The 11,838-nt window shown below is 34.6% G+C and overlaps 1 protein-coding gene across 1 annotated transcript in view; it reads right to left on the bottom strand.

Moving 5' to 3' along the window:
• Nucleotides 1-5,641: 5,641 nt before the first annotated feature.
• LOC149544226 (cell differentiation protein rcd1-like) overlaps nucleotides 5,642-11,838 on the bottom strand; it is a 28,600-nt gene continuing 22,403 nt past the window's right edge. Inside the window, exons 5-11 of the mRNA XM_089798742.1 lie at nucleotides 7,939-7,981; nucleotides 7,129-7,235; nucleotides 6,924-7,019; nucleotides 6,710-6,820; nucleotides 6,532-6,620; nucleotides 6,254-6,323; nucleotides 5,642-6,115 (exon numbers count right to left, since the gene is read on the bottom strand). Coding sequence (XP_089654868.1) covers nucleotides 5,924-6,115; nucleotides 6,254-6,323; nucleotides 6,532-6,620; nucleotides 6,710-6,820; nucleotides 6,924-7,019; nucleotides 7,129-7,235; nucleotides 7,939-7,981 — 708 coding nt within the window. The 3' untranslated portion in view covers nucleotides 5,642-5,923. The remainder of the gene's footprint in view (nucleotides 6,116-6,253; nucleotides 6,324-6,531; nucleotides 6,621-6,709; nucleotides 6,821-6,923; nucleotides 7,020-7,128; nucleotides 7,236-7,938; nucleotides 7,982-11,838) is intronic.

The following is an 11,838-nucleotide window of genomic DNA, read 5'->3' as shown; positions in this document are numbered from 1 at the left end:
TAGGAGATTCAATTTTGTTTAAAATTGACAAAGTGATCTTGCTTGATGCCAAGTTCTTGCAGTGTTCCTTAATGAATTGGTCCACCAATGCACAACTTTGAAATTATTCATTATGACATCAATTCATCAACATTGTTAGCTTTGGATGGTTAGGTGAACCCTTATGACACCATTGTTTCAACCATGTAGTCACTAGAATGTTTGTGAGAACCACACAGTGAAGTGACCACAAGGTGCACTAAGCACATTTGAGCAATGATCTTTGAGGTTCGTAACTTAGAGCCCTTGTTGTTTTGTTTGTTCATCTTGTTTGTGGTTAGTTGGATGTTGAAAAATTTCAAGTGCTTATCTTCACTTTTGGCTATTTTTTCTTAAGGAGGGATTTTGGTTTTGGGGTTGCTTAAATCTTTGGAGGAGTTCAACTATTTTATATTATTGTGATATTGATTTCATAAACCATGTACAAGATCCCAATGAATGAGAATCCCAACAATTTAGGTGTGCAAACACACATCTTTGAACCATTGGACAAGGAACAAAACAATCTTTCCAATACAAATACTTGTGAGGTTTTAAAGAAAATGCCCTATTAAGACTATTGTTATGTGTATTTTCAAATGATTTCCATGGGTCTAGCACATTCAAAAACACATTGAAGTAATATCTACCTAAAGGACATGGTTCATTACTCAATACCTTGGGCCACACTTGATGCTCCTTTGCCTCAAACAAAGTGGTTGCCCACAATAGATATTGGCTTTGGCATAGATGGGTTAACCACATCTAAAGGAACACATATGGTGAGTGTACAATCTTGGGGTGATTTGAGTAGTCCAATAGGATCAATCCTTGCACCAAGATATTGAGAAACTAAAAAGGGTGACCTCTAAATCATTAAGTGTCTAGTAAGGATTATGTTCATAACAACCCTCTTGCACTCGATACGACACATAATACAGACCTTGCATCCACAAAAGTACCTTAAGCATACACACCTAGTGATTTCATCATGGTCATAATCTCACTAAGTGAAGTCAAGTGTTATGCCCCCCAAGGCTTTCACCTTTGTCAAAAGGTTTTGATTATAGTGGGTCAAATTAGTTAGATTTTTCTTATTCCCACTTTGGTTTATACTTATTGGTAGCTTTCCACCAATAATAGGCCCTCTAAAGGTAAAATCTCACTAGTGAGATTTTAAAAATGTATTCATGCCAAGGAGATCAAGATTTTTTATTCACTAAGAAGGTGAAGGACATACTCTCCTAGTCCCTAATGATTCCCCCAAACAAGTCAAGCAAGTTAATTAAGACCATTAAAGAATGGAATATACTAGCCACTTTCTTGATTCAATGAAGGGTCAAGATTTTTTATTCACCTAAAAGATGAAGAACGTACTTTCATACCAACAAAGAACCCTTACTAATGGGGTTAATGTGCCTATGAAAATGAACAACTAGTATATGTCTTACTTGAAATGAAATGAAGACACACAAAAACTCTTTTTTTCATTTTTCTTCGACGACCTTGCATCAGCGTTAGTAGCCCTTTTCATTTACAATTTTCCTTAGCAAGCAAGCAATAGGCCCCTACAAAATTAGTCAAAACTGAAAATAACTTTGCAAAATTGATGTTAGGACTTGCTAGAAAACCATAAAATTAAAATATGAAAGCTTGGAAATGAAAATGCAAACTAAAAGCCTAATTGAGAAACCAAAACAAGAAAAAAAATAGTACTAGCCACACCAGTATCCTACGATCCTTCCTAGTATGTCTGGACAATACTTCTATCTCGTATGATACTCTATATAAAGAAGTATGATACTATCTCCAACTATAGTACAACAGAATACAAAGAACTAGTATGACGATTAAATTGACACTACATTGTATCACTTCACATAAAGTATTGTACAATCACAGGAAAAGTATCCTATGATATTTTTTATTGCAAAACTAGGATCCAAACCTGCAAATGCAAAAAGTGATGAAAAAGAGAAACATGGAGCTAAACAATGATGTTTAGCCCCACAGTTGGCACCAAAAATGTATTAAAAAATTAATACACTTATCTAAGACATTTCATCCAAGGGATCCAATAGATTAGGATCCTTGAACGGTGACTTAGAGCTCGCTATCTATGGTGTGCAAGAGCTATGAGAGTGACTCTTAATTGAACCCAGTATGCAACCCTTGCAAGGTGCATGATACAATGAGAGATTCAAATGAAGATGCAAGCTAAATGAGATACAAACTAGTCTATAATGAGAGATGCAATGCAAGAAAAGTAAAGTCTAATCTACTTGAAAGAAAGTGAAGATCTGAGCTAACAATGCGAGAGCTATGCTAGGATGAGATGCAAGATGTTGCAAGAATGTCAAGGGTGTGGTGAGTGCTCTAAGTGATCCAAAAGCTATAAGAAAACCTATAGCATAATGTTGGCATGAGAGTGTAAGAGATGAGAGAGTGAGGAGAGAGCTTCCTTTTAAAGAAAAATGGATGGTAGAGATTAAGAGACAAAATCAAGGGTCAAGAATGAGCCTTGAGTGATTCATGTGCACAAGAATCTCACCTAAACAAGATCAACAATTGACTTTAAGAGGTAAAATATGTGTGGAAGAGAATTAAAACTATTTTGAAAATAAAGATTCCTCTCACATATAAACATGTGCACCTCATGTAAGACAAAAATACATTACAATAGAAAAAAGGAATAATATTTTTCATGTGCACATGTAAGATAAGTGGGACTTTATTTAATTAAAAGGGAGAAAACTTTTTCAATTAAATAAAAGGCTTAGGATATAGTGGTCAAATCATGGGTTACAATTGAATGAATATCAAAGTGATGATTTCATCATGAATAAGCAATAAATAAATTAAGCAAAAATGCTAGAAAGGGGGCTCATAGTTCAGATGACCATTTTTGGGTGATTAGACCTCCAACCATTGTTTATTAATATTAGTTTACACTTACTTATGTTCTTAATTTCTAACATAGACGGTGACTCCTTTGGTCAATATTCCCTTGATCATTTCCTTTTAGCATTAGTAGTTCCTCTTAATCAAATCACACCTCTTTAATAATTCTTTGTAATGGATTAATGATAAATTATTATGATGATAGTTTTTTTTTTAAATTTTAATCATTTCATTATTATTATTTATTGTAAGTAATTAATATTTATTTATTTGGATAATTGGTTGAGAACTTAGTAATATATATTTTGTGCAAATATATATCTCTATTCAAATGTGTATCTCTATTCAAATGTGTGTGTGTGTGACTTTCAACCTCTCTTGATTATTAAATGTTATTTTATATATTAATTTTTAATATTTTATTTATATCATTGACCAAGGGCAAATCCATTTTTTAATATATTTATATTAATCATATGTCAATATAGGGTTATAACAAAGTCAAGTGACCTTACCAACTAATTATGTTGCCATTAATGATAACATGTGCATCTTCAATATTGATTACTTGCCAACGGGGACAAGATCTTGGCTAATAGTTTAGGATGTCCACATCTATGTAGGCACTAGTGCTCTTAGTACTTTTGTTGCACTAGCAAATGTTAACATGTTCTCATATGTCAATATAGAGTTATAACAAAGTTTGATATTCTTTGGAATGTAGATGTAGAAGTTTTGGGGTCAAGTTTATGTAAGATTTTGATGGAAATTTATCCGATGATTTGGGAAATTAGGGGGTTATGACATATATGTTTGTTGGCTCTATGGATAGATACAAGGAGCTAAATGTCATATGAATTGTTCTAGCTCAAATCACAAATTAGGTAGCAAATTGTTGACAAAATATCAAATTAAGTCTAAGAAAATTGAAAGACACATCTCAACATGTTGTCATGTCCTCTCTAATGCTGAATAATACATAAAAGGGATAAGAATTACCAACGAATAAGAAAACCTAGATGCCCTAATTTACCCATTAAAATATATTCCTCTTGTTAATGAGCCACCCATTAGCTATTCTAAAGAAAGCATTAAGGGGGTGCTAATGATTAAGAAAAAATAGATGCAATAATTTATGCATTGAAATTAACTCCTCAAATTGGTGAACCGCCTATTAGTTATTTTCATGTCAGCCCAATGCCCAAAGTCCACAGACTGGAGGTCTTCAAATGGAAGGTGGATGATGCATGCAGATAAATAAATAACAAAACATCACATTTATAACCATTTATGCCAAAAAATAATAGTCAATGTATAATACAATACACGAAATGAGGTTTATTGTATTAACTCTTTTAATAATTTGCATATTTGCCCAAGATAACAAATAATCAAAACAATATGCAAATTATTCTACTTAACAATATACTAACCACACGCATCCAATATTCTACTGGACATGTAACCCATGCTTATATAGGTTTCAAACATTTCATCAATAAGGAGTATCTTAGTTGCATGTCCTCGATTTGATCTAGTATTAGGCGTTGCTGAAGAAAATTGTCCTTCACCATTCTAATAAGTAGAAAATAGTTATTGTTTGTAAGTGTTTACTATAGAATAGACCAATCTTAAATAAGAAAATTGAAAACGAAAAATTCATTTGAAATTAATTATGGAATGGCAAAATTGGATTCACCAAAATTGAAATGATCGTTGCTAAAAATTCTTTAACAAAATTCAATTTGCAAGATGAATAAAACATAGAGTTACTAAAGACCTTACTAATAAATACAAAACATATAGGTGGAGAAAATATTTTAAAAATAAATAAATTGAACATTAATATATCATATATTTAAGATTTAGTTCTTATCTTAGATTAAAAATATATATTTTATTAATATCATCTTCTAATTATAATTAAAGCTAGGGTGTCCAATCTAAACATTAATATCAAGATTGAATTGAAGTTATTTGAATTAAATTTAATTATCATAACAAAAAATTAAAAAATAATTGTAGTTTAAAATTGTTATTGTAAATAACTTTATTTTCACTAAACCAAATAAAAACAATGTGTAACTATTTTTAAGTGTTTGAGAATATAGTATTCTCTTTTTAAATATAATCATTTTTTGTTTAACTTTTCTATGAGGTGTCTTATTATTTTACCACTTAAATAAGTGTTTAGATTATTATCTTCTTAACATAAAATTTTGATAAAATTCGCCTTAAAAAATGCATTATCATGTTTAAAAACTTATATGTTATATTTTATAAAATTCAAAAGAAATTCTTAAGAGAAAAAAAATGGTTTAAACATAATTTTAATATTTTTGTTCTTTTTATTTTCTGAAAAACCTTCCATAAAAAAAAAATACATATCTTGTATATAACTTTTTAAAAACATCTTTAATATTTTATATTATAGGGAGTAGGAGAAGATGGAGAGGAGGAAGAGTAGAGAGGAGGTAAGGGAGAGGGGGAGTAGGAGAAAATGGAGAGGAGGAAGAGTAGAGAGGAGGTAAGGGAGAGGAAGAGAGGTAAGGGAGAGGAAGAGGAAGAAGAGGAAGACATGAAGGGAGAAGAAGAGGAGGAACCAAAGAACAAGGACAAGGGGAAGCATGAAATGGAGATAGGTTGTGAACTACAAATATGTAACTCCTTCAGCATAATAATATCTATTTGAAAAATTGAATAATGACAACACAAGTAGAAGTTATCAATAAGCGATTCATTAACTCTATCTTAGATTAAAATAGTTATGAACTGAATACAAAAATTTAGGTGTTGCTTACATTGTTGACACCTGTGCTTGGCATCTGAAGGCCCACCGGAATTTTATTCATATTTACAAGTTCTTTTGTGCGGATCTTTGATCAGGCTGTCTAGTATTACAATGAGCACAAGCGAAATTATTTAACTCTACGAAGTTTGTAACATTTACACTAATTTACAATGACTACAAGAAGCAGAAGATATGCACCACTCGAACAAAATGTCAGTTTTCCTTTCCGTAGAAGAGTGGAATGGAAGGGCAAAAACCAGACGAGGACCTATATTCCATGTTTGGGTCTCTTAGATTCAAAACATCTTTATAGTCTATTTTGGACTTATCCATAACTTGAATGTCTTCCAATTTGCCCACATTCAGTAGTAACTGATTCAGCAGTTGATTTATGACGGGAAACTCCTGCACCCAGACACAAAATAGCTAAATATCACTGCTTTTATGATAGCCTCGTGTTGAAACCCCAAACTTTTTGAGTTTTTAAATGGAGGGGATAATGTTTCCTAAACCTCAAATCAATGGGTTCGTATTTTGAATTACCTCAGTGATCTCATGAAATGTGTCATCAAGCAGAGGTTCTGGCAGATTCCCCTCTAGTAGGCCCAGAGCCCTGATATAAACCCAACGTACGTTCATGAGTCCTTAGTTATCAATTATCTAATTGTGTATGTGTCATCCATTTTGGGAAACAGAAAGGACCAATCTCCATTAAAGTCCCAAACAGACTAAAGTGGGTATGTGGAACCTAAAAGAACTGCATCTTCTAACAAATAATCAAAGGAGCCAAAGGATTCCAACGGCCAAAGACAAGAGGTTACCTCTGATTTTTGCAAAGTAAAATATAACATCTGATAACATGAAATAGAAGGCGTGGAGAAAATTCGTGCTCCCTGACAATGGCCAAAACCTGCAGAGAAAAAATAATTTTTTTAAAGATGGATAACGTACTGCAATTTGTATTCCATTTTTAACTCTACTGCTTTCTGTATGACTTACAGTTTGCTCACACGTTTCCAAAAGTTTATCAAGCAACGGATTGTTTGATTCACAAACATAAGTGATACCACAATTGGTTTGCAAAATTGATTCCATAATGTGCATGGCAATCTGTAAGAAAATTGTTGTATATTTATTTCAGTATGTTAGATAAAAACTATGGAAAAGATTCTAATCAGAAAGAAAATGATTAATGGCCTAGATATGAGCGTACCACTTTTGAAAGCTCACTTCCAATATTAATTGCAGATAGACAGACTTTCATAATATTGTTTTTGATAGCCCATCTAATAACTTCCATCTCTCTCTCCTTATGTTCAGCATTTTTGTGATAGACGAATTATTCATATTAGTAATGACATTTCAAATCATAAATCCTCTAGAATACATGTGGAAGAAATAACTTGTGAGAACTGAACCTGAACAGTGATCCCAATGACAGAAAGAGCAATTGCTCTAATACTCTCGACAAATTCCTCTGTGCTACTGAACATGATAAAGGGCACCAGGTAATTTGGAATTTGTGCTGGTGTGACCAAAGAAATGCACAATTAACTTGAGAACCTTTTAGAATCAGAAATCAAATTTAATGTAAAATTGCAAATATATAAACATTTGTTGTATGATGCATATGCATATGCCATGCAAGAGAGTTTCTTTTGTTTTTTGTTTCTTCGACTGAGTTCCCTTGCCAAAAATCAGAGATGACCACTATGGAACCATTATGTCTAACTCTGCAAGAATTCTCTATTGAAGGACCCCTTACAGTTGTTTTGGGCAGGGCAAGCTAGCAGCGAGACTGCTCACAAAAAATATGGAATATAGTAAAATTGGCATAGATGTGGCTCCAATCTGGTGTCAAAGGGCATTTTGTATCTATTCAGAATGCAATTTCTGGAATATCGCTTAGATTAATTATGTTAATGCAAGCCAGAGGTTTCCTATGATGGTCATCTTAGTGAAATCTAATTTCAAGCCACTACAGGATGGAACAATGTAGATTAGTGTGCTATTTCTCAAAATAAGGTATTTAAGTGCATGCATCTCAATAATGAGTATCTAAGTAAATGTATTTCCATAATAGTTATGTAGGTAAATGTATTTCAATGATAGGCGTGCAAGGATAAATGTATCTCTGTATTTATCATAAAATTACTTAAATACATTGATTTATAAAAAGATGGAAAATAAAAACAATTCACTGTTTGTTCAGGATGCCATGGCCATACCATTCACAAACTTGCCTCTGATCTCCTTATTAGCTGCAGCACACTGTTATCATTGCACAACCAAGAATCTTTGTTATTATAAATAATCAAGCCCTTTATTTTAATTGTTTAAATTGATAATAAACTTCATAGCCAAATAATTGCAAGATGAAAAGGATATTCCACAATCAGTAAGAAGTTTATATTGCAGTTAGCTGAAATTTCAAAATCTGAGTACAACATAATGTGTAGGGAAGTTAATGCAAGAAAGGTGATGATCCAACAAAGAACATATGGAAAACCTGCTTGAATCTTTATGTGATCATTTCAGGGCAACAAATTAATTATGAGAAAATCAACATTTAAATTTTTAATCATAGGATGCACCTGGGGCTCACTCTTACAGTGAAGGATGTTAGCTCTACCTTCTTGAACTGTACTTTGGAAGGGCTACAAAAGAAACTAGCTAGATGGAAAGGGAAAATTCTGAGTGGAACTTTTAGCTGCCTCGCTACATGGTATTTTGGTTTACTTCCTCTCTTTATTCAAAATATCTTGTAATATGGCTCATAAATTTGAAAAAATTCAGAGAAACCTTCTTTGGACTAGGACTGAAGAGAATAAAAGAACGGTGCTTGTTAATTGGGATACTGTCTGCTGGCTTAAGCAGTTTAGGGATTTGGGCATAAGGAGAATTAATCAACTCAACAAGGCCCTCATGGCTAAGATGAGGTGGAATCTTTCATTGAATATAACTGACTAGAGCACTATTACGAGTGTCAAATACCTTAATTTAAAATAAAACCATAGAGTCCTCTCAACCCTTGGACAACCAAATCATTCCAAAATAGGGAATAATATCCTCAAAATCCAAGGATTAATCTCTGCTTGCTTTAAATGCTGAGTATGAAAAGGTCTTCTCATACATTTTTGGGAGGAATGATGGCTGGTGGATCAGCCCCTTGTGACTAACCCCATTTCCAAAGATATTCATGATAAGTTCAGAGCTTTCTTTGGATCTTTCATTTCAGATTACATATCACTTAATAACTTGTGGAAGGATGTCACTAAGTGCTACCAAAACCAGGCATATTTGATATAGAAGGCTTCCATGCTGCAGCAACTTTTTCAATGAACCAGACTTCCCCTGTTTTGCTCGGGGAAGACAAATTTGTCTAAGATCAAAAAGAACTTTATGAACAAGTCAACATACAATCTTCTGTTAAAGGAAGTTAAGTTTATTGGCCCGGCAGATTGTGATGCACGATATAATTCTTACCCAAGATAATCTAATCAAACGTGGTTTCCAGCTCCGCACTGAATGTGTCTTAAGCAAATAGGAAGAAGAAATGATCCCCCATATCATGCTTCACTGCCACTTTGCTCATAAACTATGGGGTCATGTTATGCAGAGGCTGCAAATTTATTGGTCCTTCAGCAAAATGCTCCCCACTCTTATGTATGACTAGACTAGCTCATCCCAATATCATCTTATCAAATAAATTTGGAGGAAACTTTGACCCCACCTTTGTTGGAGTCCTTGGAAAAAAGAAACAACCAAAGTTTTAGGGATGTTGAAAAGTCCTCAAAGGAGATGTTCATAATCTTCACCAAGCTTTTAAAACATCTCATTATCTAGGTGGACTTTCCCATATTAAAACTAGATGGCTCCACCCACAATATGAGTAGCATAAGCTCAATTTTGATTTTGCATCTAAGGGTAACCAGGGCTGGCTGATTTTTGGGGGAGTCAAGGTCCTATACTGGTGCTTTTGTGGCTGATTATACTGGCAGTATTGAGAGGTGCACCAACAATTAGGTGGAAGGCGTGGCTCTTATTTGGAGAATTAAACTTTCCCTCTTTATTCGCATTAGGCTCCTAATCTTGCAAAGGGATTCCAAATTCATTTTCAATGCCATCAAAGGCTCAAGAACACTCTAGGTTGGTTCTTGGGAGGGTTAGCTATAAATATCTGCAAATTCCTCTTGGGGTTGGATGTGTTTGAGCTCAAACACACTTTTAGGAAAGAGAATAAGGTCACAAACATAATGGAACCATTGGAACTAGGAACTAGGCCTCTATGATGCTTGAGGAAGTGGGTTTTCCTTCCCTAAAATGTGCAAAAGCTCCTCTTCAAGGAGTGGAATAGAAACAAAAAATAGAATAATGAGAAGCTCTCTCCTAGAGTCTGAGTGGGCTGCAATCAAGAGAGTCTAGATTCTCCTTCTTAAGCACATTATCAGATGATATTGGTCCACTCCACACAGTATCCTCTTGGCTGAGTTTGGGGCTCATCCTTTCAAGCTTGGGGCCATCTTTAATTTGGTTTGGTTTCTTCATTGGCTATGAAGCTTTGTAGAATCCACAGAGGGCTTCCACAAATATTCTTATCTATCCTATTGTTCTTCTAAGGTGGTGGCAGATTCTGATCCTGCTAGAAGATCTTATTGCTAGTACGCCTAGGCCTCTTCTCTTCTTGGTTCAATTAGGATTGCGATCGATTGCATTCCTCCCTTCTAGTTCTCTCTGGATACCCCCTCAACAGGAGATGAATGAGAATGTCAGGCTCGACATCTATAGATAATATATTATCACGATATGGAGTAACCCTTCAAGGGGACTCTGCCCAAAGATGGTTTTCCACGTTAAGCACTACATGGATATTCAAAATGAGGTCATTGACCGCCCTTGGTACCTCACTCGCCATTGGACTCATGCCCTCCAAATCTCTTTGGGGTCTTTTAGAGTGGGCTCCTATTGGTTACTTATACAAACTGATTACCAAATTGATAGAGAAAGAGACAATAGGATCTGCCTCTTTTGTCCCCTTGGGGAGACAAAAACTGTAGCCCACTTTGTTTTTTGTTGCCCCATCTACTATGAGATCAGGGGGAGGTTCTATTATTTGTTCAGAGAGTGTACGTGCCTCTCTTCTTCTTTTAGATACACTAATCAATGGTGTCTTGCACTTTATCTCCAGAAGGTCATGTGGCTTTGTGATCACACTATGCAGCTTTAATTCTCATCGAGATAGACTTTAGACCAGTTCATCACCTCCTTTTTCACACCTATGTCTTGTTCCTAGGGGGTGAAGGGGTCGCTCAACCCTCCTTTGCATCACACCAAGTCTGTGAGGCCTCGTAGAGGACACACTCAGTAGCATCACCCTATCTTTAGCAGCTCTCTGAGACGTCCCAGGGCACGCCCTCTCCGTAGACTGTATCCTTTGATTCTAGACTACTTCTCGTCTATCACCTGAGCATTTAGTCTTTCCTTGTTTTGTTCCTTTTCTTTCTTGCTTGTTCTTTCCACGGTTTGGTTCACAGTTACCTTCTTGTATGTTTTTCAATCCCTTAGACCCTTGTGGTCTCTTGTTGGACATTATTAAATTTATCTTATCTTATGGGTTCAATGTTGAAATGCTTGAATTTTATTGGTGCAAATGAAGTGGCCTATGGTTGTGATGAGAGAATTTGAAAACTTGATGTTCCATCAGATATTATGGATGGCATAAGCCTCTCTACAAATGTGGCCACATAGTCTAATTTATAGGAAGTGCTTGTTGACTCATTGGTGGGCCCTTTACCCTAGCAAGATGGCTTGGTGGACCCATTGGATAATGTCTCTCACTTTCTTGGACTGCCTATATGGCTCTTACTTCAGGCCGTTTATCATTGCTGATGGGATGTCATTATTTTATTGTTGTAATGATAACTATATGACCCATAATTTTATTAAACTTCAATTCTTTATGTTTATTTATTTGTTTCAGTTTGTAATTGCTTGCACAAAGATAACCTTAAAAAACCTTGTCTTGAGTACTATGGGTAGGAGATGGCACGTTTAGAGTTAAATGTGGATGCGTATAAAATTTGTAATAATTATTTTACTTAAACATGCAATCCATTTCCTTCAAAAAA

This window comes from Cupressus sempervirens, chromosome 8 (assembly GCF_028749045.1).
Source record: "Cupressus sempervirens isolate cs-2001-9-10 chromosome 8, ASM2874904v1, whole genome shotgun sequence".
NCBI lineage: Eukaryota > Viridiplantae > Streptophyta > Pinopsida > Cupressales > Cupressaceae > Cupressus > Cupressus sempervirens.
This window is presented reverse-complemented; position numbering and strand designations above follow the sequence as displayed.